We start from the raw sequence: 26747 nt of genomic DNA, 5'->3' as shown, positions 1-26747 counted from the left end.
ACTTCAAAGAATACCATGGCCCATATCCAAAAAACATGGTCATTTAAAGTCGCTATCAGTAATAGCTACTTACTTTGATACAAGGCAGAAGGCCTCTGCGCATACGGCTGGGCACGGCACCAACTTGATGACAACATGCTGAGCTGCAGCTTGGAGATGATCTTGAGATACTTTCTCCAGCACTGAGGACAGGGTGTTTACATCTGCGGTCTTCGTGCCTGCCTCTCCGCCCCCTAGGTCCAGTATGTTTCCCCCATGAACCACCAACACCAGCACATGTGTTTGACATTTGTTCTGGTAAACAAGGGACACAGAAGGTCACGGCACAATATCATAAAAAATAAAGCAGTTGCACACTGAATATTCAAAAAGATCATCTTACCTCAGCTTCCTCTAGACCATCGATGCTAGTCTGAGGGACACATTTTGGCCTCCTTACATGGTAAAGACTCTCTGACCCCATTAAGGAAAGAGCATGAGATGGATAGATGGGGATATATAAAAAAGATAGAGAGAGGAGGTGATTATAGCCACTTTGCACAGATGCACAGCAAACAGAACCACAAATGATTATCGATCCTTCAAAGCACACGCATCCTTCTTTCATTACTGATTTTACCTTCCATTTATTTTCTTCATAAGATGACACAGGAAAACCACATACTGGTACCATCATATTTCAAAACACATCAATTGGAAACAGACAGAGCTTGGGATTTGTATCAGACAAACCCCTTCATTTTGATGTTGGCTGGTGTCATAAAAAAATAACGAAACCACATAACAAATGACAAACCAGGAAGTGAATTGGACCAACAATGGGCCTTTTGATGTTTCTTATTCTCTAAATAAGACCGTTGGTCTTCAGCCACAGTCATTACACCTCACCTTCACCATTCCATGCTCTATTTTTTTTCTATTTGTTGCTTTCTGCTTGATTCTGCCATCTCATTCTCACACTCTCGTGATATAATGCACCTGTTCTAGATGGCCTCCCGTCATTCTGTCAGCATGAAGCTTGTGCCCATGCCTTCTCAATGCCTTTTATCAATCTATCTGCTTTTAGGTTGGGAAATACTGGAAACTCACAAAACATGTTTTGAAAACCATTCAAAATTCAAACCGCCAGAAGTGGTTGTTCAAATTAACATTGCACATATTGACTACATTACTTCGATTTGACAATGGCAAAGTTATGAATAATAATAGCTGATTTTCCTATTTTCTTTTCTATGTTAATCACTTCCACATTTATTTATTATGTATTTTTCAATGAAGCTACTCTACAACAGTTATTGGAGTCCAATCCCATCATCCTGTAATGACAAAACCTCATTCGAAAACAGCCAGTTAAAAGTTTGTACAAACAAACACTGCATTGATTCAAAATCCATCCTTGCGCAGACAAGCGTGGGAATTCGCTTGTGTTTGAATTACTGAGATGATGTCATGACAACCCTCAGCTGCTATGACATCAAACAGACTGAGCCGATGATAGACCAGACTGCTTCTCTTAATGGCATATTCATTCACTTCTAATCATTGGGTCTCCAAGGAGCAATTGTGTTCATTGAAAAGCTGTACCAACTGCAAAAAAAAACCTCCCAATAGTGAGAGTCTGTGTTCATCCCAGCTGCAGGCTTTCATTCACAGCAGCACCATGAGGAAAACAGCCAGGGTGCTGAGCTGAGCTCTCTCTTGTGCTTAACACTGTAGACATACTGCCAATCAGCCACAGCATTATCAGGCTCACTGACACTTTCTTACTACTGTCTGTCTGACTGCCTCTCCAGATGCCTTCAAGACACAAACCAATTCAGCCTACATATTGAGCTATATAGACCCTTTTCAGTTAGTAAACATTGTGATGTTTTTTTTATGAATGAAGCTTAGGTGGAGGCAGAAAAAAATCCCCTGACTGCTTCACAAACACTAGCAAGTTTTTTTTTTGCTTGTTTTTTAACAATGACTGGAGAACATTTTATTTTATCTGAATATGTAAGGCCGTATCATATACCCGGCGCAATGCGTCGCAAGGCGCAGCACAACTGTGTTTGCTAGTTGTTTGAGTATTCGCAATTTCCCGTCCAGCGCCACGTCGTTTAATTAGAAAATGCATTTGTGTTTAAAGTCAATGGCGCAATATTTTTTTGTCATTTAAAAAGAGCTTTGGTAGAAAATGCGCCTCTGGGTGGGTCCACAGTGCGCGTTGACTTTGCTTATTACACACAGGGATGTGCATCACACAAACATGCCAAATACTAAAAATGAAAGGATTACAGTGTAAAATAATATTATTGTGTAGGCTACATAATTATAAAAATGTAATGATGGATAGTCATAGCGTGTATTAGAATTAGGCAATCTATTTGCAATTCAGCCTATTACTACTTATGATGATGAATGAAATTCTACTTCATCCCAGGCCTTCTCCACCTCTTTTGGTGGATTCCTGCTTGTCCCGTAGATGTTCTGCCTGCGCGCTTTAACTTCACGCAAGAGCAGATCGGTAAATAGGGATCCACCATGGCCCGAGCACATCTCGCTCTTAAAAGGAATGGGACATGACACTCTGATTGGTTTATTGAATGTTACGCCCATTACTTATTAAGAGAATAGGGACAAACCATTCACAGACCAATTTTCCATTATTAAAATAGCAAAAGTGGTTTTGGACACGCCCTGAGTGCACCTGCACCACGAGCTTTACATTTTGCATTTAGATCGTTAAAATAGGGCCCATAATGTCACTTACTGTCTGGGACCACGGCTGTTATTTGAAATCATTAATTTTAATGGAAGAAACGGATTGGCTGATTCCTACACACTCGCTCAATGGATGGACGATCCGTCAGGACAGAATAGCCTGACACACCAGAGAAACAGAGTACGCATATTAAATAGAGACTGAGGGGACATAAATATTTAGATGCCTATAACTATGTAATAACAGAGGCAATTGTAAGCAAATGCAACTACTTGAACACACATACCTGACATACAATATGGGCCTTCACTGTTCACTCTCTCTATAGTTGCAAAAATGGCAATTGTAGAAAGCGAGACAACACAAATGGTTTTGTTTATGTTTAGTCTCTGGTTGTCTGGTCCCTAATTTCTTATTAGAAGGGCATGCATGAGAAATCTTTAGACTCATAAGCAAACCATAATCCATAAAAGACAACAGTTTATTTAACCTCAACTGATATTGTTCACTGCAAATGATAGCATTTAGATGATTGTTTCAGTCCAGTCTGTTTGTTTTATTGTGTTTTTTTTTTTATGGCAATGGCAGCACTTATGTGATAAAATGTCAAGTTGTAGTGTTTCTGACACTCAAAGGTGACATTTTAAGCTCCTTATATAGCCAACTCTATGATGGTGTGTATTGGCCGTCTCAAGTTATTCCTTTGTTTTGCCTCCAGCTAAACCTGTGATGTCAGATAAAATGTCTAAATTGACTGACAGACAGACAGACAGACAGACAGACAGACAGATAGACAGACAGACAGACAGGACAGACAGACAAGACAGACAAGACAGACAGACAGACAGACAGACAGACAGATAGACAGACAGACAGACAGGACAGACAGACAAGACAGACAAGACAGACAGACAGACAGACAAGACAGACAAGATAGACTAGATAGACTAGATAGATAGATAGATAGATAGATAGATAGATAGATAGATAGATAGATAGATAGATAGATAGATAGATAGATAGATAGATGGATAGATAGATAGATAGATAGAAAGATGTTCATCCAGAGTGGCAGAACGTAGAACACTGGGAACTCCTACAGTTTAGTTTCAATTGGACTCAAAAGGTGAGAAAGCATTGGCAAAGAGATGGAGTGAAAAGGATAACAAGCAATAACAACAGGACAACGAAATGACAAGGTGGGTGCTGAGCAAAATGAAAGACAAGATTATTGATTCCCCCTCCCATTCCCCACAGCCTCTGCTCCAGAATGTCACTTCTCCATAAATGCAAATGAAACACTTTGTTTTTATTCACTCTGCTCTGGAGTTGCCTGTCTCTCTTGCTTTAGCTCATGTCCTCTATTTCTCACAGCAGCCCAGTCACCCAGCATTACCCCTGATTTATAGCATCCTGTAGAGAAATACAGATTCAAGGGACAGGGAATCAGAATGAGCTTTATTGCCAGGTATGTTTACACATACAATGAATTTGTTTTCATGACAGGAGCTTCCACAGTGCAACACAATGACAGTGACAGAACAAAAAAACAAATAACATATATATAAAATAATTAAACAATAAAAATACAAATAAGTAGGTAAGGAATAACAATATACTAATTGACAATTGTATGTGCAGGTATTTTACAATAGGCAGTTGTATGTACAGGTATATTATTTGCAAATTTAAAAATAGACTAAAGCCCTATTCGGATGGGACTAGTTTTCTAAACTACATTTGAGTTTCGATTCTTACCACCTGACGTCTGCAATTTTAATGTACCAATTCGGACGGGACTAACATCTCTGTGTTTATTACAGAGGTGGGAGGGTCTGTTTTGTGCAGCTGGGTGTCACAGAGATCAAGCGCTCTGTATGCGTGCATTGCATATAGTCATTCGGATTGATTACTATTAGTATTATTACACAATAAATACTAAATACTAAATGGCTAGTATAGCAAAGCCATGTTGTTTGGTTTCTTCTTCTACTGAGCTGAACCAGACAGTTATAGAAGTGCATAGGACGAATTCAATGATGGCGGAGTAGAACTGTTTCAGCAGCTCTTGTGGTAGGTTGAAGTTCCTCAGCTGGCAAAGGAAGTACAAATTCTCCTGTGCCTTTTTTACAATGGAGTCAGTGTGAATGTCCCACTTCAGGTCCTAAGAGATAGTGGTTCCCAGGAACCTGAATGACTCCACTGCAGTCACAGTGCTGTCCATGATGGTGAGTTGGGGGAGAGCAGGGGGGTTTCTCCTGAAGTGCACGATCATCTCCACTGTTTTGAGTGTGTTCAGCTCCAGGTTGTTGAGACTGCAAAAGACAGCCAGCTCTTAAACCCACTGTCTCTAAGCAAACTCATCACCGTCCTGAATGAGGCCGATGAGTGTAGTGTCATCTGCAAACTTCAGGAGCTTGACAGATGGGTCATTAGATGTGCAGTCATTGGTGTACAGGGAGAAGAGCAGTTGGGAGAGAACACAGCCCTGAGGAGCTCCAGTGCTGGTTATACGGGTGCTGGATGTGTATTTTCCCAGCCTCACTAGCTGCTGCCTCTCTGTCAGGAAGCTGTTGATCCACTGATAGATGGAGGTGGGCATGGAGAGCTGAGTTAGTTTGGGCAGGAGAAGGTTTAGGATGATAGTGTTAAAGGCAGAGCTGAAGTCCACAGACAGAATCCTCACATAAGTCCCTGGTCTGTCTAGATGTTGCAGAACATAATGCAGTCCCCATGTTTACTGCATCGTCCACAGACTTGCTTGATCTATAGGGAAACTAAAAATCCAGTAAGGGTCTAGTGATGTCCTTCAGGTGGGCCAGCACCAGTTTTTCAAATGACTTCATGACCACAGATGTTTGAGCCACAGGCCTGTAGTCCTGTAATTTTTTTTTTTTTTTGGGGGGGGGGGGGGGCAGTGTTGGTGGAGTGTTTGAAGCATGAAGGGACTTCCCACAGCTCCAGTGATCTGTTGAAGATCTGTGTGAAGATGGGTGCCAACTGGTCAGCACAGGATTTCAGACAGGCTGGTGTAACATAATCTGGGCCTGGCTTCCGGAAGACCTGGCGCACCTCCCCTTTGCTGATCTGAAATGAAGATGTGGGGAAGAAAGGGGTTGGTGCAAATGGTGTGAACAGTTGTGTGGAGAGGAGTTCAGGATGGGTGATGGGTGTTCTTTCAAATCTGCAGTAAAACTTGTTCAGACCATCTGCCAGTTGTTGATTCTCCACAGTGCTGGGGGATGGTGTCTTGTAATTGTTAATCTCCTTCAGACTTTTCCACACTGATGCTGAGTAACTGGAAGTTAACTGGAGTCCTTTTTTTTCCATTAAATTTCTTTTTCCAGAAATTTGTCATTGTTGTAAGTTAAATGAGTCCTGGTAGGAATACAGATATCCTCACAGAAACTGATATAAGATGTTACAGTCTTTCTGAGCTCGTCCAGATCGGTGGCAGCAGCTTCAAAAACACTTGAATCAGTGAGGTCAAAACAAGGTTGTAAATCCTGCTCTGCTTCATTAGTCCCATCTTTTTACAGCCTTTAATACAGGTTTAGCTGATTTTAGTTTCTGTCTGTAGGTCGGTATAAGATGAACCAAGTGATCAGCGCACCCCAAATCTGCTAGTGGAACAGAATGATATGCATCCTTTATTGTGGTGTAACAGTTATCCAATAAATTACCGTCTCTGGTGGGACATGTGATGTGCTGTCTGTATTTTGGCAGTTCACGGGAGAGATTTGCTTTATTAAAGTCCCCAAGAATGATTAGAATTGAGTCCAGGTGTTGTTGTTCTGTCTCTGTGATCTGATCAGCGAGTTTCTGTAAAGCCAGGTTCACGTGCGCTTGCGGAGGGATGTAAACACTCACCAGAATAAACGAGTGAAACTGCCACAGCGAATAGAACGTCTTGTAGTTAATGAAGAGTGTTTATAACTAAATACAGGACAAACTAACAAAAACACAAAAACAACTTCAGAGCACATCACGGAGGCAGCCATGCTGTATCGGCACCTCAATCCAATCAGACAGAGCAATTAGAGAAAGAGGACATGTGAAGCATGCGATAAAGAAAGGAAGGAGATTGACAAAGAATTGGCCACTCCAAAGAATATAACATCTAACCAACAACTCTCTTTCTTCACAAGAGCGAAACGAAGTACACAAAAAAACAAATCAACCAACAAGTAGACCCTGCTTCAAAGACACTCATCTTTTCTTGAAGGGCACTAAATCTCCAACAAGGTGACAATAAGTAAAACCAATTTTCAGCTGAAAAGACAATAAACCCTACAGGGTCAAATGTGTATTGACTGAGCCGGTTCCTCATTTTGGTTCCATAGTTTAACAAAACATGGATCTCTGTCAGGCAAACCTGAACAATCCTGAGTCATGATAGCACTGCTGTGGAAACATCCCTCTCTCCAGACTGCCAAAACAGACCCACCCTGAAAAACATAGTATGAATCATGGAACGAATCAGGTATTTTGACTCAAAACTAAAAACTGTGTTAATTGTCATTTTGGCAAGCAATAGTACAATGCACATTTGTAACCTGTGACTTTCATTTGATAACATCAAATACACAAGAGTCACAAATATATATATTTCTATAGGAAGAAGATATAACTGTGCTACTTTGTGTTATTCACCAACAAAAACATTTACAAAATCAAGTGTATTTAAGTGTAATTTAGTGTAATTATCGCCTGAAGAAAAACAAAGCTTGCTTGATAATCGACAAGTGGCAACAGTTGCTAAGGTAGGACTGTTCAGTAATAGATGACGTAGTGCAGTGTCAAGACGGAGCGAGAGATAAAAAGAAAGAGATCAAGGAAAGAGAATGACGTGCAACAAGAGAACCGAGTTACAGGCAGAGAAAAATGAGTGAAACAGATTGAGTGAAATAGATTGAGATTGAAAGAGATAGACAGAGGGGTCGGTTCAGAATGCATAGATGAATTTAAACAGGAATGTGTTGCCAAAAATACACCTGGGTTGACAGCGGTCGCAGGCTGCCTTTAACTCAGCGACTGGTTGAGCTCATGCAGAGAATCAACAGAGGAGTGAAGAGTATAATTCAACTCAAGAGAGCTAGAAATTATGTCAGTGAAATGTTGCTTGGATCACACAGTAACTGGTTGCCAAACGAGTTGAGCAAGCAGCAAGAATAACAGAAATTCTACGAAATGCAGATCCGATTCAAAAAGGCCATGGTTCTCAACCAGGGGGACGAGGCCCAATAGGGGGCCTCATCAAACTTCTAAAGGGGCCACAGGATGACTTATAATTATTGAAATGTATAGATTATTATAATATATGAAAATAATTTAATTGTAACTTAAATGCAAAAAAGATAAAAAAAAAAAATTAAGATGTAAACTGAAATCATATTTTTCTGCCTCAATAATGTTTTTTTTTTTTTTTTCATTTTTATTGAATTCAGTTCTGGAATACAAATTAATTAAAGGTGCTGTAGGGAACTTTTGTAAAAAAATATTTTTTTACATATTTATTAAACCTGTCATTATGTCCTGACAGTAGAATATGAGACAGATAATCTGTGAAAAAAAATCAAGCTCCTCTGGCTCCTCCCAGTGGTCCTATTTCCATTTGCAGAAAGTCATGCACTCCCGGTAAAAAACAACCAATCAGAGCTGCGGTCCGTAACTTTGTTTGTGTTCAAAATATAGAAAAATTAACATAATAAGCGAGTACACCATGAATCCATTTTCCAAACCGTGTTTTTAGCTTGCCCTGAATCACTAGGGTACACCTATAATAAGTGTTTATATTCTGACTATTTTAGATTGCTTCGGGGATACCGCGACGGAGTAACCCAGTACCTTTGTGATTCTTCATAGACATAAACAGAGAGAAGTAGCTCTGGCTACAATGTTCTTCCGCAAGACACAAGCAGTTCTGTTTATTAACCGCTAGAGCGTCAAAAGTTCCCTAATGCAGCTTTAAATCAATAAAGCCAGTTGGATTTCTGTTAAATCCAAAACAAGTCTGAAAACAAGATGTTTTGTTTTAATTATAGAAGAAATAATACAAATACTGAAAATATTACCAGGCTTTGATTTTGTTTTTAAAAATCTACAGTAACACCATGAATTTATTTTAGGTTAAGAACCCACAGTAACTCTATGCATGAAAATTGTGTTGGACAATGGTGGACTATTGGGAGAAGAAAAACAAAACTTCACAATGAGTTTGGTGTGACTGCCACATGGGAAAAGTGTGCGATTTCAGGAAGAGCAGAGCAGACATTTCTGACCATCTGCTTGCCAGGGAACACACCTGGCTGTTCCAAATCCCAGGTGCAGAATGTTAAAAATAACAGATTCCAGCTTCTCGTCAAATTTGCCATGGACAGCAATATGTTCAGTAGAAATAAATTCAACAGTCTGACCTCAGCACTCACCCTCTCAAATAAGAGAATATGAAGGCAAAACACAAATTCCTTCTCTCTCTCTCTCTCTCTCTCTCTCTCTCTCTCTCTCTCTCACACGCACACACACACACACACAAATATATCCCCACTCATTCACAACAAAAAGCACATGAGCTGAATTCTACCCAAATTTGAGTCTGTGTATGTGCCTGCAGTGACTGCCCGAGAGCATCTGTACTCTCTGCTGTGTGTACATTGGCATGCTGTGTGTAGACTATCTGGGCAACCTCACTTTCAACTGATGAGTCTGGGTCTAACACCTGTACACCGACATTCCTGTCTGTCTGCATCCACATTCTCACACTACAGAAACACATCAACCTGTGAGGACACATCCCAACAGGTGTATGGTGTTAACACTCAACAAGCTCATTTTATTCAGGCTAGATGCAACAACAGCATTCATTTCCTACTGTAGGATAGAAATGTGTCAGCCACTAGAAATTCTGCTGTACAATTTGTATTGAGGCACATTCACAGTGTGATCTGTCAAAACTATAATCTATTCTATTCTATTCTGTTAGCTATTCAACACTTTAAAGACAGTTTATTATAATACGAGTGAATTGGTTTTACCACCTATCGTCCAGTGTAAGGATGGTGTTACTGTATTATTAAAGGGATAGTTCACCAAAAAAATGAAAATTAGCTCATGATTTACTCACCCTCAGGGTATCCTAGGCGTATCTGACATTCCTCTTTCAGACGAATCCAATTGGAGTTATATTAAACATATTTTCCAGGCTCTTCCAAGCTGTATAATGGCAGTGAATGGTGCCTCAGTGTTTGAAGCCTCAAAAACTGCATCCGTCCATCATAAAACTACTCCATAAGATTTTGATCATACTCCTATTAATACCCCCATTAAAAAACAAGCTGAATTTATTTTATTTTTTAATATTTTGTTGACAATGCTAGAAATATTTAATATAATGTGATGTAATAAATAGAGATCTGGATAAAGAAGAAACTTTAGACATAGATAAACTTATTATATGGAATATTACACTGAAAAATAAATGGTTTTTCCAGGGTAGATGGTGATTTGAACTACATTAATAACTAACATCATAGAGGGTCGGGCCATCATTCTTAATATTAATCTTAAACCGTGTATTGTTGTAGTTATCAGCCAACTGGGGAGTAATTCCCTTTTATATAATAGCCAAAGATTTTAGCATGGTAATGTTGGAACCCGAACACCTAGTTCTCAGAACAGCAGAATCTGTCACAGTCTGGTATCAGTGTCCTTCAGCGCTGGCAGATACATAAAAGTCAATATAACAATCGTGAGCTCTGAGCTCCTCCTGTGTGAATACGCGCCATCAACACCTTATTATGGTCCTTTTCCTCCCTTTTCTCTCAATCTTTCTCTCTCTGGAGTCGTCTTATTGTTACTAGATTTGTGTGTCTTCATTTTTCCCAGCTTGGGGCATTCTGTGGTTAAATGGAGAAAGAAAAGGAACGGAAAGTAATTAAATTGGAATTAGCATGTGAGGGAGATTGTGCCTACAAGAGGCATATGTTAAAATAGGACTTTGTAGGAGCTCGCGCTGGTTAGAATACAGATGAGGTATGTTCGAGTGTCTGGGTTTGGCGAGGCACGGAGGAGCCGTGTCTGCGAAGCACTAGAAGCGATGTGAGCCTGTCAGCTGCAGTCCCTCTGATAAGCTGAGCAGATAACGTGTGTGATTCGATCAGCCGACAGAGGCTAGGGCTCTTATTTTCTGCATTAATTAGTCATCTATTCTAATTTATTCAGCCAAAGCAAATCAGAAACCAGACTGCAGAGTGTTTGTTTTTGTCACAGAAGCCACTGACTAGGAGATTAACATTTGAAAACTTGAGTAAAAAAGGGCAGAAAGCGAAATGAACACTGAGATCTTGGACAAATCAAAAGTCAACTAAGTTCATACCAATATTAAGCTCAAGAACAAGATTTTATCACTTTGATTTATCTGTTGCCTAGTGGCTACATCACTGCTACAGATTGCTGTAGAATTGGCCACATGCTTCAGAAGATCTGGTCATAAATGAGATATGAGGGGAAAATTATTTAAGTTAAGTATAATTTTATATGAAATTTTTATTTTATTGTAATTATAATAATGAGTAATATTATATTATTTTAACAACCAATCAATTCTCTTTCTGATAAAAAACAACAACAAAAAAAAACATTGCATTTGTCTAAAATTATCACATGAAACTTTTAAACATAATTTAAAACTATATCTCATTTTAGTATCTCAACTATCAGTTTAGTATCATAATGATAAGACAATCACACCGAATCACTCTCAACTATATCTCAGCAGACAGATCTTAAAGAAAATAAATATATATTTTACAGAAAATGGCCATGTACTGTAGTTTTACGATTATATTTGTTCTCTATTTTTTACACTTTTAAAGTGATATTTTCTCTTTTAAATTCAGGTTTCAAAATAAAAGTTAATGTGGTGATTTAGAAATATCATGATTATAAGGTGCTTTCATTTATTTTGTCATATTTTAAATAATGTGGAAGAGGCCCCGTGGTTGCGAACTGTAGTAATCACATCTACTGTAGGCTGCTGATAACAGAGGCAGCACAAATGTATGTATACTTATTCATAATCAAGGGAAAAAATGCACAAGATGTGAGTATATATATAGTATATATATTTGTAGAGAGCGTCACAAACATCCCCAAATCCCTTAACTGACTCCAGCTGTCTGTCACGTATATGATTCCTTAAATAATCAGGTCGTCAATCAGGTAGTCCTTAGGGAAGGCATCCCAGATCCTGTAGATCAGAGATTGATGAGATTTCTACCTGCGAGGAACTGCAATTAACTGGAGTGTCTGCTTTAAAGGTCCTAATGAGTCCCCATTAAATTGATTTATAGAATCATTATCATCTTGCTATGAAAAGTGAAAATGGTGGCATGGATAATACATAAGTCAAATTCTCAAAAGTACCTACTGCTTTTACATCAAGGGGAGCGGATGGAATAAAAGCAATCCCTTAACCTTTATGAGTTTAGATGTACAGCAGGACACAAAGAGCTTGTGTTTGGCTGATGAAAAGCCAGACGGTATTCAGAAACAAAGAATAAAAGCTACAGGTACTTCTGAAAGAAGTAAAAAAAAAAACACATCACATCTCCAGCTTATCTAACTAGCTTTATTGCTGATTTTACAAGATTTGACATCAATGGACTTTATCTAAAGAACCATCAAAACAGCTCATATTTAATGCAGAGAAAGAATATTTGAAATAAATCACTCTATTCAGTCAATAACTTGACATGCCAAACAATCTGCGCTCCACATGGGAGACATGACACAATTGATTTCAATAAAATCTGCCATTAGGACATTGTGGAGCATGTTAAAAATGCATAGCACAAATATTTGTCCATAATAAAATAATATTTATTAAATTAATCATAATTCAGTTATTTTTCAAGTTCACCGACTGAAAACTAGTGGTGGACCGATATATCGCCAAGGCCGATATATCTGCCGATATTTTTCATTTTTCAAATCAGCAGATGAGTTTTTTTGCTTGGACGATATTTTTGAGGTGGGACTTTTATTTTGACGGTGCGGAGAGAGTGCACACAGCTGTCTTGTTCGCCATCATATTTCAGTTCGACGGTTCTGTCTAACACAGATAGAAGTCTGTCTAATAATAAGATAGAAATTAATGTATACAGAAAGTATTATAATGATTTCTCGTTTATGGTCAGCATTAAGCAAATATGCCTTTATATAATTTAAAAAATCTTTGAATGACTAATGAACATTTAATTTCACAAACCCTGCAAACTTAGTCGAATCCAGCTGTGAGATCTTGTGAATTGTTTATTTTTATCCAGCATGATCACATGTTCTCTGTGTGATGGTCAGTCCGTGTGAATTGAATGCTTTAAACTAGAAACTCATGATTTCAAATTATATTGCATTTTATGCATTTGCCCACTGTCATATTCATGTAAATTTCACTGTGTGCTGTATGTAAAATGAGGGTTACCCTGGCTTTATTTGAAAAGTATGATTCCCAGTGCACACAAACTTCCCAGAATACTTCCCAGAATACTGCTTTCCAAGATATCGACATTTGCTGTCAAAAAACACATCTCGATCAACCACTGTTGAAAACCTGTTTGTTTTTTAAACTGACTTCTGTGCAAGTTGTCCTTTACACATCTCATTGCTACTGACAATGGATAGTGAGCATTTTTGCATTATTTAAATTTCATCATTATGACTGCACTTTGTCTATGTTGCCTACGTAGAAGGGTTAACCACATGTCAAATGTTTTGACAGCTGATTGTAATATTTGAAGGATGGACGCTGCAGGATGTCAATATCCGGCAGGAACCTACAGGTGTCACTCAAGTGTTCCCATACTGCACACAGATAAATCAAGAAAAACCCTCTATTTTACTCCACAACAGGATCAGACAGCATACAGACTGCTTTGCTGAACTCAAGCTGGCTGGAATCTAGACAAGAAGACCCCCTGCTAGCTTCATGTGAAAGTAGCTTCAGCACTGTTTTCTAATTAGCATCAGTCTTTAACACACCAGGTAGAAAGCCCATTATTTGACAGGCTAATTAATCTGGAAACCTCAAGTGCCCACACACTTCAGTGTACCTCCAACAATTAATCCCGTCAATAAAATGTCAACTGTACCGGACTATGGGGAAATAAGACTGGGATTCAATATAATTACTGCTAGGTTTAGAAACAGGACATTTCCACTTGAAGAAAATATTTTAGGCTTAGCTAGATATAGTAACATCAATATAATTCATTCTTTTGATGACTTTGTTTAAATGCTTCAAATAATTTAAAAGGTTTCCTTTTGAATGATCGTCTAACAAAAGATTCCTGATAAAAATGTCAAGGTTTCAACAAAACATTAAGCAGCAAAACTGTTTTCAACACTGATATTAACAAGAAATATTTCTTGAACACCAAATCAGCCTAAGAGAATGCTTTCTGAAAGATCATGAGACACTAACGACTGAAGTAATGGCTACTGAAAACAGAAAACAGTTACTTTTATATTAATATTTATTTTTTATTGTATTTTTTATCATATAAACACAGCTTTAATGCACATAAGGGACTTTCAAAACATCACAAAAATATTACTTTCACGCACGCACACACACACGCGCGCACACACACACACACACACTTTTTAAATAAATTACTTATTATACATTTTTAAGATACATATAATATATTTGATGAAGTGAACCAGATATATATGGGAATGTCATGTTATGGAAAATGACTTCTGGTTGTGTGTTATGGGTTTTTATATGGTGGATTTTCATCACTGGTATCACTCAATATGGAAAAGTAAATCGATATGTAATTGCTGTGTAATTGCATATGCCACAGGCAATAAATCACATGAGGGAGACATATTTTGTAAGTAAATTCGATTTGGACGTATCAGCTACTACATAAGTAAACCCTGCAGAAATGTACACTATCCTCCTTCCACGTTGCACTTAACAAATGCTAGCAGAGCTTTCAGAAACTAAATATAACACCAGAAAAACATGGAGCAGAATACATCTCAGCAGCATTAGTGTGAAGCTAAGAGCCTCTTTAGGTTTCACATACGTATGGACCTTTGCACAAAGAACATGACATATTAATAAATACGGCTACATTACGTAAAGCTAAGCCCGAAATCAACTTCAAAAAGCTCCAAGCAGTGAGAAAGTGAAGAATCCTGATGTTTACTTCGCTAATGACTCATGCTAGCTAACTCTTACCATTATAAGAATATGCCAGATAAGAACAAAGAGTAAGAAAAATCAATGGAGACAGCTGAGACATGATGTTGCTTAATGAAGCCTGAGGTCTGTTTTCTCCGTTTTCATGGCGAAATGAAAAATTATGACCAACATGGTTGGTTAATGTAAAACATAATGAGATGTTTTATAAAATGCCATTTCAGATTACTGCCTCCTTTGTTCTTGAGGATATGAGCTAGAGATATACATTTGGGTCATTTTGACTGCTTGAGTACTCAGGGTGAGGTCTATGTTCACATGGACACTCAGCTGTCCGTGTAAATGTTTTCACCACTGCAGAACATAACTAATACAATATACATGAATCGTGACTTTTAATATCTCTATGGGGAAGTATGACTGATGAGAGAAAGCATAAGATTTACATTTATGAGCTCTTACCCTGCGACTGGTCGATGTGGCCCAGGGTTTCTATCTGTTCAACAAGATCATTAGAGTTCCACTGACTCATGCCCAAAAGCATGGCCGTCTTCCCCTCCAGCACCTCTGAAAGACATCACACACAAACACACATTAACAATGAGCGCAGTATATGATGAGGATTACACAATCAATCATCTAGCTCATCGGCAGGCTAATGCTATGCAAATTTGAGCTCAGAAAAAAAAAAAAAAAAATTCACATGGAATGCAGCAGTACATCAAAGACTATTAAGATTCATCGAATTATCTTGAAATGCAGCTAAATCCATAAAGTGATGTGATGAGCACAGAGTGAGTGACTCGGTACTCTGCCGGTCCTTGTGAGAAAGCCCCTGAGGGCTTGATGGAGGACTCGGCTGTGTGGTTCAAAGCATGTGACAGCGAACTGTAAGCCCAATGCTGTGTCGGATCTCTCTTGGATGATATTTCAGTATGGTAGAGAGGGTTTGACCTGCTCATCAGCATCACCCACTCGAGCCGATCGGCCGCTGTTTATCGCATGCCATTCACTAGACTATCAGTTGAATTGTTTTTTTTTTTGAGTTGGCTCTAACAAGGGTAGACAAACATACAAGCATGCTCACAGAAACAATGTGAAGGAAGCTCGGAGTTGAGAGAGGAAGTGTTTTAAATCACAATCCAAATAGTGGCAGTTACTGAGTCATGTCGAATGGAACGCCGCTTAGAGAAAGCAGGAAGAACACAGATCTTCTGAAGTGTGAAATGTGCTTAGCACAAAGAAGAGCATTGACAGCAGCCCGGCTCCTGAGGGAGAGACAACCACCTATTTCAGTAAATAACACACACAAACCGATAATGCACAAGGGTCTGCCAGCGAGGCTCACTGCGAAAGGAAGAAAGCAAAAGTTAAAAGGAGAAAAAGGGAGCAAAAGAACAATGTAAAAATGTGGGAACATGCTCTCAAAGCTTTGCAGAAGATTTCATTTTAAAGTATTCAGTTTAATCTGCACCATTATGAAAAAAATTATGTAAATTGAATTCTTGACACCTAGTTACTGTAAAAAAGTGCAAAACTATACATTTTGGGGATTTTTACGAAAATACTTAACATTAGGGCTTTCAAAGTAACATATTAAAATATTTTTAATCATATTTATTTATTTAGAAAAGCACTTGAATTAGACTTTAATCAAATGGGAAAATGTTTATCCTTAGATTTATCTAACATTAAAACGGTAGAAAGGGATAAAGATAAATGGTTAAAACAATAAAAACCCTTATATTTATAATTTAAAGTACAATTACAATACAATAAAGATTACAATTTAAAAACACAGAAAATAGTTTTTTAATTACTTGCTTTGGCTTCAGTATAGTAAGAATATAAAGGTCGAAACACACAGTATTAACTTGAAACATCAACTTAACACAATGCAATTCATGATGTGGAATATGGTGAAAAATGACAAGATCTGAAGTTGAACAAAGATCAACAATTTAAAAACATCATAGAACAATGAGCAGCACTTCAAAAGAATAACTGACAGAGAAAAAAAATTGCATTAACTATCATAGAACATATTTCTATCAACTGGAATGCAGCTAAGTACAAAACACTGCCAGCAAGCTAAATCACGCTATGAGATATTGTGTCTTTTGATTTACCCTTTTTAAATAACATTTATAAAATATAAAAAAATAAAAAAAAATAAAAAAAGGTCTTATATCTCTAATAAAGGCATATAAAAAAATCCTTGAGTAACTGTATCAGAGACTGAAAGAGTTTAAAGATGAAAGGTGGAGAAACATTTTGACTGGAGGTTATTAAAAGAGATTTTAAAAAAATACTTCAAAAGGAATCTGAAACTACTTTTCAAGAATCCTAGAAAGACCAGGTAACGTGTTCAGGGAGCTTACCCATTAACATTCTTCAACTCTTCTTTTACTCTTTAATGCAGACAAAGACCGTGTGGGCTGCAAGTTGGTAAAATACTGGTGGATTTCAGCTGTTCTTATTTCAAGTTCCCATATGAATATCTTCAGGCTATGAACCAAATTTGCAACACAAGAAGTACATTTTCCTTGTAAATTACATTTACTGTATTTGTACTTTCAAAGTGAGATCATGTTGTTTCAAACCCGTATGACTTTCTTTTTTCAGTGGAACACAACAGGAAATGTTAGGCAATATGACAGCTTCAGTCCCCATTCACTTTCACTGTATGGAAATAAAATGCAAACTTATGGTCAGCTTTGTTAAAAGTTAAAAGTAGGAAAACAAGCAGCAGTCACTATTCACTGACTTCATTTTTTCACATATTTTGTCCGACTAATACTTTTTTCCATGACCAGAATATGACCGTAGATGCCTGTGGCTTTCAAGAGGCAAAGAACATAAGACAGCGTTGTTTGTCTGACACAGTTTCAGTAAAACAAGCTTTTCCTGGAAAATCGTCCAAATGAAGGCCCATATCTGGTCTTGACCTTCTTTCCAACACTGGAGTTTAAAACTCAGACACAAATCCTAAGAAACAGTTTTTCCTTACGCGATTTGTGTTTTGTAATGAGAATAAAATGTTTAACTTGGACATGTGTCTATATATGCCACAATATAACACTTAATAAACAATTATATATGCAATTAAATTGCGTAAATTAAAATAAAAAACAAGCTGTTAACTCTGAGATGGCTAATGATATATATAAAATCATAAAAAGTCCTGATGCTAATATGGATTTTTCCATTAACAGGCTCTCTATATTAAAATGCAAAGTAACACAATTTTAAATATGCTTTATAATCTGATAAAAGTTATAACTAGCTGATTTCTTCATGATTTGTCAGTGCAGATGAATCTTGTGTGCAATGGGCCCAGGGCTACCCGACTACAGAGAACAATCAATGCAACAGTAAATACTTCAGCTCAAAAAGCAAAGCCTGTGTAGGTAATGCTAATCAATTAAGAGTCACAATGAATGGCTGCGAATGCATGCAGCAATCTGTCTCCAGCTGAAATTTGCACAGTTTTAGATGAGGAACCAATCTTATTCCAGGTTATACAAATGGGGTCTGTTTAAGCATACTCTGACAAATCTCATTACTCAAATGCACACGCTCCAATAATAGACCTGAATTAACCTCCTTTGACATTTGCCAACATGTCAGTTAAAAATGATTCTGAATGCCCTCATTCTTAATCAAAACTGCTTTGTCCTTAAATACCCCAGCACAGTGTTGAAGTATTTCCTATTAAAAGTTATTTGGGACATATTGATGAGGGGAAAAAATGTCAGCATTTTTTCAGCATTCATTTGCATTTTCAAATACTTGTTGGAAGCGACTTTTTTGAGTTTGCATTGAGCAGCATTTATCTGTTAACACTGTTATCATGAACTGTTGTCAACAATCATAGGGCTTTAAGCTGAAAAGCACAGCACATCGTATTTATTCAATTATAGTCATTTTTTTTTAATTGACCAGCCAACTGGCAAGTAACATTTAGCCTACTCACCAATGCTGAATTTAACTTGAATTTTGAAGCAACTTGAAGGAGTTCAACCCAGCGGATTATGAGAGGCATGGACAGGGCAAGTGAGAGTCTGACGTACTTGAACAGGGAGGTGAAAGCAGACTCACAAAGCTGGGATCGTAATGAGCCTCAATTTCCTTGCCGCTCGGCACTCTGATCATCTGTAGTGCACACTGACTGACAGGGGTCAATCTCACAGGTCAGTGAAGAGGAATCAACAACAGCCAGTCAAAGAGAGTATCCACACAGACCCACAGAGACATATACTTACACACACAACCTCTGTGATTTCACAAACACACCTTTGCAGTGTCGCTTACACAAAAAGCCATTAAGTTCGCACTCCAAGCCTGAGCCAAAACACTTGACTGTGGATTTCCTGACAAAAGTGATTGCTAAACAAACACTCGAACACAACATGTCACTAGAAAACAACATTCAAGTGTGCACAACATTTCTTTTGTGATTTCTGAAAGAGTTCTTCTCGCAGGTCAAAACAAGTCTGCAAATGACACTCAGAGGAGACAGTTATCTACAATGCTTTGAATCAAGTTAAATTCTTTGGGAAACTTCATTTACTAGAAGTAGAAACAATCTCATAATTTCAGAAGGACTAAAAACCTTTTCAAGTTTTAAACAACAATAATCACTGTATTTGCATTATTGTAAGGGGTAGGTTTAGAGTTGGAGTCGTTAATAAAATACAATCTAATATATAGCCAATTTAATTTATTGTTACTTTCCGGCTGTAGCTGTATCTCTTGTCACTCTAAACTATGCAAAAACCTTGTGAAGCCTCTGTCCACGAGCAGTATTCAAATCAAAAGAAGAGGTCGACCTATCAGAGTGCTGGATTCATTCCCAAAATAGCAAGTGGGGATGATTGACAAATGCATACGGCCTAACATTAAAAAGAGACTGCAAATCAACAGCAACACTAAATCCCACTTCCAAATCTGACTGATTTAGGCAAGGAGTTTTAACTAGAGTGTACTAGAGTTTTTTTTTGTTTGTTTTTTTAAGTCACAAAAAAAAGAAGAAAAACAAGTGCTGTACTATACTGTATAGCAGAAATAGCATTGAATTTTGCACATTTTGCAATTACGATTTTGCCATCAAGGAGATTCAGGGAATAATGTAGCTATCTAGGAATATATAAATGAATCCTAACAAAGGATTTATAAAAACCAGCCAAAAACACATTAGGGAAATATCTGGCATGCTACTCACGCCGTACCGCTGGAACATCTAGTCTTTAACTGAGGTTCTGTGTTGTGCGGTAAAGCAAGGGGCTCATTACGAATGAATGAGAAATGTGTCTCATAAAAGATAGATGTGCAAACATGTAAGATACTGATTGCATTATACACTGCTACAACCCACTCTTAAGTTTTTACTAATGTGGGGGAGATCCTAGAGACTATATGAATGAATTATAGAGCAGAATAATTTCCTTTTGAACACCAAAACAATCAAAGTAACTAATTTGGAGATGCGACTCAAGAGACGATGTGATCTTGCTCACACCTCTAATGGAGAATTCCCAGTTATAGTCACAACTCCATTCACTGACCAAACGTTAATAGCTGCACTGGGACTCGACTGCCACTGGTTTGAACAGCACCAGTATTGTGCTAAAAACAGCAAGAAACTTGCATGCTCCATTCACAATGTTAATATGTATTATTGTTATTTTTATTTTCTTTGCTTACGTACTTACATTTAAGGCCAACATGGACTGAAAACGTATTTACTTTTCTAATACACCTTCCTCAACATATTCTGCATAATAAATGCATGTTATTCTAAAAACAAACATTCTACCATACATTTTTTTCATTGAACATCCATTACAAAATAGTCACATTAGCAAAAACAAAATGGGTTGTGATGGGCTGCTTTAGTATGAAACATATCCTCAAGTTGCTATCTCTGCATGGTCAGTTACTCTAGATAATAGCGTCAACTAAATGTAAATGCTATATAATGGATAGCTGCAATGATGAAGAAGGCAAAGTTAAAAGATTTTGTTTGAAGGTGGCATTCTGCTTTTCTTATTTATTTGTTCTACTGTAGTTTTTTTTTGTTTGTTTCTTCTATTTGCATGTAATTGGTTTCTTATTCTTTTATAAGCGCTGACTGTTTTTTAATTTATTTTATTAATTTAGACTAGTATTAGTTTTTCGCGATATTAACACTGGTGACCAGAATTATGAACTTTCTATGGTATAAAAAATTTAAATATCATAAAGACTTTATTTAAAGCAAAAATAACTATATTGTGATATTTTTTGTTACCAATAAATAAAATTTCTCGTATCGTGTAGTGTTGTCAAAAGACCCGGTACTTCGGTACCAAGTCGGTACTAAATTTTTTTTAATGTATTTTATGTTTAATGTAAAAAATGTAATGTTTAATGTAAAAAAAATTAAGTACCGGTAGTACCGAGGTCCCGTTCAAATCCGTTTTTGACGCATACAGTGCTATGATTTCCGCGAAGCAGAAAACGAGGACGGAATCTCAAAATCTAGTCATGAAAATGAAACTATGAAAATATGGACAGTCACGGAATTTGTCAAAGTTAGCATCACAACAATCCATGTCAAAGTAACAGAAAGCCAGATTTTACCTTTTGTGTTCATCATGAAAGAGGCTTACAAATCTATTTCATAAAAGTTTACAGCTTTGTTTAGTGCCTAATTTAGAAGAAATACATCGATAATGATGTGAGGCACCTGTAATAGACATCATATGATGGACATAAAGAGAGAGAGGGAGAGAGAGAGAGTAGGGCACAGATGCTGAAGAGCTGAAGCCATCAGGTTATTACAAAATGTTGGAAACAAGTGACACTTACCTCGGGCATCAAAAAACTCATCATCTGAGCTGTCAACAGATTCCTGGGCGATCTTCTGCATACGCCAGTGAGAAGCACTGTGCTTGCGTAAGGTCGCTAAGGGGAGAACATGAAAAAGATATGATCAAACCAAAAGTCATAAGTGCTGTATGAAATTACTGAGAAATGTGTGACTAATTAATTAGACACGCATGATGACAGCATTATTTAATAGTACTACTTAAAGAAGTCCATAGTATTGGAACGGATGGGAATAAATTGAAACAGTTTTAATTAAGACTGGCTAATGTGTACAAATTTGAGATTCAGTAAATCAAAATGAGAGTGAAAATCATCCTTAAGAGGACTTTTCAAAAGGTTCCTTCTATTGATCTTTAAAACCTTTTGATCTAAAAGTTTATCCTTAAATGCTTGAAATTAGTCACAAAATGAAATTAGACATACACGTATCTACACACATTAACATACACACATATTCTATCATTTTTTAAATTTGTTTACATACATTTAAATATAAAGCTTTAAATATTTATTTATACATTTTACACACTCAAACATCCATCCATCCATACACACACACACACACACACGCGCGCGCACACATATATACACACATACATGCATATATATATATATATATATATATATATATATATATATTCTGTCACGGTTTTCGCTGCCTGAAGGAACACGGAGCCGAGGATAAACGAAATAAGGCTTTTATTATATCCAACACAGGAGATATCCAACATGGAGCACAGAGGTAGGCACACGTTAGTAGCAAATGAAGAGACCCGACAAAACAGAACTGAAAAGACAAGGCTTATGTACAGCGGATAATGGGGAAACACAGGTGGATGGAATCACTAAATTAACACACATGAGGAAGAGAATAGACACACCTGGGAACTAATCAAACCAAAACACGGAAAGACAGAAACTGGGTCACGGGCAAAAACACACTAAATGAGTCCAGGTGTGACAGTACTCCCCCCTCCCGGTAGGTGCGTCCTCACACCGTAGAAACAGAGGGAGGCGTGGGTGGGAACTTGGGAGGAGGTTCCGGTGGAGGACGGACTCCCAGGAGGGGGCCAGCAGACAGGGACCACAGAAGGAGCCAGGGAGGAGACGACGGAGGAAGGAGCCAGGGAGGAGACAGGAGCAGGAGGAGCCAGATGGTCCACCAGAGACCAGCCAGGACGGAGATCCAAGGTGGAGTCGACGGCGGGAGGAGCCATGGTGAAGGAAGGGTCGACGACACCAGGGGGCCGACAGGCGGAGACTGCACCGGTGGGTGAGGAGCCCAAGATGGAGCAGCACAGCCGCAGAGCCAGGGTGACGACGAGGATCCGGAGGGCCTAGGTGGAGCTGAAGGCTCAGGCGACCAAGGTGGAGGCGGGGGCCTGGCAGACCGCTGTGGAGCCGGAGTGACCGAGGATGGAGGTGGAACCGGAGGGAAGGAGGAGCCTGACAGAGCCGGAGGGATGGAGTGACGAGGTGGAACCAGAGGAGTGGAGTCCCGAGGTGGCGGATGGTCGACGACTGACCAAGGTGGAGCCGGAGGGACGAGGGAGCCCGGTGGAGCAGGTGGGATGACAGGCCACGGTGGAGACGAGGGAGCTAAGAGCCAAGGCGGAGCCGCTGGGTCGAAGGACCGAGGAGGAGTCCAGGGCTCGGAGGCTGGAGGCGGAGACAGGGCCTTAACGCGCCAGGGCGGAGCTGGAGACTGGCAGTCCAGCGGCGAACCATCGCGCCCCGATGGCGCGGACTGAGGGTGAGCTGCGGGACTGACTGGCACCAGCAGGGATGGCGAGGAACTGGCTGGTCTAGGAGGAGAGAGGAGAAGGATGGGAGGAAGGACAGGAGGATCAGGACTGGACGGAACCAGCGAAAGAGGAGTAGAGGGACCAGCAGGTTTGGGAGGAGGCGGGAGAGGGAGGCTGGGAGGGAATACAGGAGACACAGAAGATTCAGGGCTGGGCGGAACCAGCGGACACACAGAAGATTCAGAGCTGGGCGGAACCAGCGGACACACAGAAGATTCAGAGCTGGGCGGAACCAGCGGACACACAGAAGATTCAGGGCTGGGCGGAACCAGCGGACACACAGAAGATTCAGGGCTGGGCGGAACCAGCGGAGAAACAGAAAACTCAGGGCTGGGCGGAACCAGCGGAGACACAGAAGATTCAGAGCTGGGCGGAACCAGCGGAGACACAGAAGATTCAGAGCTGGGCGGAACCAGCGGAGACACAGAAGATTCAGAGCTGGGCGGAACCAGCGGATACACAGGAAACTCAGGGCTGGGCGGAACCAGCGGAGAAACAGGAAACTCAGGGCTGGGCGGAACCAGCGGAGACACAGGAGACTCAGGGCTGGTCGGAACCAGCGGAGAAACAGAAAACTCAGGGCTGGGCGGAACCAGCGGAGAAACAGAAAACTCAGGGCTGGGCGGAACCAGCGGAGAAACAGAAAACTCAGGGCTGGGCGGAACCAGCGGAGAAACAGAAAACTCAGGGCTGGGCGGAACCAGCGGAAATGGAGCAGAGGAAATGACTGGAGGAGGTAGGAGTGGGAGACTGAGAGGGTATGCAGGGGAATCAGGGCTGGACGGAACCAGCGGGGAAACAGGAAAATTAGGGATTACCTCCATAGACCAGTCCATCAGATCCAGAACTTGCTCCATAAGGCTTTCAGAGACTGCAAACAGCTCACCCTCAGTCGCAGGAGTGTGGGCAGGGCTTTCCTCCACGCCCTCGATCTCCACGAGGACTCCCACGATGCACGGTGTGGCCGGCTCACACACCTGGTCAGTCGCGCTCTCGAGATCCTGTTCCCTGTCAGTGGATGGCTCGGGCTCTGCGGCTGCGGTGGGCTCTGGCTCCGTGCGGCGTGATGGTGGCTGGCTGGTCTCTGGGTCGGGAGTGGGACTGGCGAGATCCACTATCGGGCAGACGGTGAAAGGTGAGCCATTTCTCGTCAGAGTCCACTCCACGAATGCGGCGAAATCCTCCCGAGGACCATCTTCGGACGACAACGCTCTGCATTTGGAGTTCAGGCTGGTGTTGTAGAAGGTGCAGAGCGCGTCGTCCGGGTAGCTGGTGGCATTAGCTAATAGAAGAAACTGTCTGGTATGGTCCTCGAGAGAACGTCCTTCCTGCTTCAGCAGGAGGATGAGGAATTCGGGACGATAGAGGGGATCCATAGAAACACTACAAAACAAAAAGACTGAGAAAAAAACGAAAGCAAAACGGAGGGAAAGACGCAGTTTTAAACTTTCCTTTTTTATGGTCGGGTCTTCTGTCACGGTTTTCGCTGCCTGAAGGAACACGGAGCCGAGGATAAACGAAATAAGGCTTTTATTATATCCAACACAGGAGATATCCAACATGGAGCACAGAGGTAGGCACACGTTAGTAGCAAATGAAGAGACCCGACAAAACAGAACTGAAAGGACAAGGCTTATGTACAGCGGATAATGGGGAAACACAGGTGGATGGAATCACTAAATTAACACACATGAGGAAGAGAATAGACACACCTGGGAACTAATCAAACCAAAACACGGAAAGACAGAAACTGGGTCACGGGCAAAAACACACTAAATGAGTCCAGGTGTGACATATATATATATATATAAATATATATATAATTTAATTTAATTGAATTAAATGTATGCATTTAGCAGACGCTTTTATCCAAAGAGATTTACAGTGCATTCAGGCTATCAATACATATATATAGGTAGGTAGCTGCTAATGTTTGGCTGGTTGTGCAGTTGTTGCATATGGTCCAGCATTATGGTGTTGAAAATCCCTGTGAGGTATCTAATGCTTTATGTTCAAGAGCTTTAAACAAAAACTCTTTATAGAAAAATTACGACAAAACAAATACAAATGTATACCTTCAAAGTCTAAAGACAGTACTTGTCAACTCTGTGTCATGTTAGAGGCAGGTGGTTTGACTTATTTTTGTTGATCTTAAGATGAGTAAGGGGCAACCAGTATTATATTCTGAACGATATTCTGTCTTCAACACAGATGGCTTAAAAATGATCTTCACCAAATTATTTCCAACTAACAGTGTGCTCACGAAGCACAGTCACAATAATCCGGCATGCTCTAATAATCATTGGAGCCCTGGGATGTTTAAATCTAAAGTTAATAACTTTCTAATCTAATGACAGATAGCGGCAATAATACAAATTACAAATCAGCATAAGTCAAACGAAAGTTATCATCTCCCAATCATATTAAGTGAGCCATGATTTAATAATTATAGATTGGCGTTATTGTGAGTGAACATATAGCGATGGGGATTTTTAATGCTTTATAGCTCAGCAAATGGCCTCTTTACACAAACCATTGAAGCATTTTGCATCATAAGTAATGTAAATCCATTAATTCATGCAGCCATGCTTAGTGAGCTCACTGCTGCATTTATAAGGCTTAAAATCAAAGTGCAATTTCATTCATATTGATTCATTTAGCAGATGTGACTTACAAATAGGGCTGTCAATTTTCGGTCATTTTCATGATCGAACGTTGTTTGAATTAACGATCAATTAATCAATAAATCGTTAACATTAATGCTGAAAAACACGCAGTCACTGCCATGAAAGGATGTGCAAAAGCCATTCAAAAAAAACAAAGAAACAAACCGCTTTCTCACCCAAATGAAAGGGATTTTAAAATGCTAGTTTCGGGATTGTAAAATGAACAGATGTGATTATGATCATTTGATAAAATTAAGAGAGTGCACCTTACATTTGATATAATTTTACTGTGTTGATGGCTTATCCCGTCACGGAGACGACTGAACGTGCCTGTATAAATGTTTTTTGGTGCTGCTCGTTGTTGTATTTTAAAACACAATTGCAATATTTTTAACTCACATTATTGCATTTAAAATAAAATGATTCAAAATGTAGCTGTGGCACGTGTGGCTGTGCTGCACAGTCAGAACAGACTGTTGCTCACA

The 26747-nt window shown here is 39.3% G+C and overlaps 1 protein-coding gene across 1 annotated transcript in view; it reads right to left on the bottom strand.

Annotated features, from left to right (window-relative positions):
• LOC128029178 (membrane-associated phosphatidylinositol transfer protein 3) overlaps nt 1-26747 on the bottom strand; it is an 81734-nt gene that overhangs the window by 41483 nt on the left and 13504 nt on the right. The window contains exons 2-5 of the mRNA XM_052616784.1: nt 21771-21866; nt 15381-15485; nt 383-453; nt 74-294 (exon numbers count right to left, since the gene is read on the bottom strand). Coding sequence (XP_052472744.1) covers nt 74-294; nt 383-453; nt 15381-15485; nt 21771-21866 — 493 coding nt within the window. The remainder of the gene's footprint in view (nt 1-73; nt 295-382; nt 454-15380; nt 15486-21770; nt 21867-26747) is intronic.

Source organism: Carassius gibelio, chromosome A15 (genome assembly GCF_023724105.1).
Source record: "Carassius gibelio isolate Cgi1373 ecotype wild population from Czech Republic chromosome A15, carGib1.2-hapl.c, whole genome shotgun sequence".
NCBI classification, from domain to species: domain Eukaryota; kingdom Metazoa; phylum Chordata; class Actinopteri; order Cypriniformes; family Cyprinidae; genus Carassius; species Carassius gibelio.
This window is presented reverse-complemented; position numbering and strand designations above follow the sequence as displayed.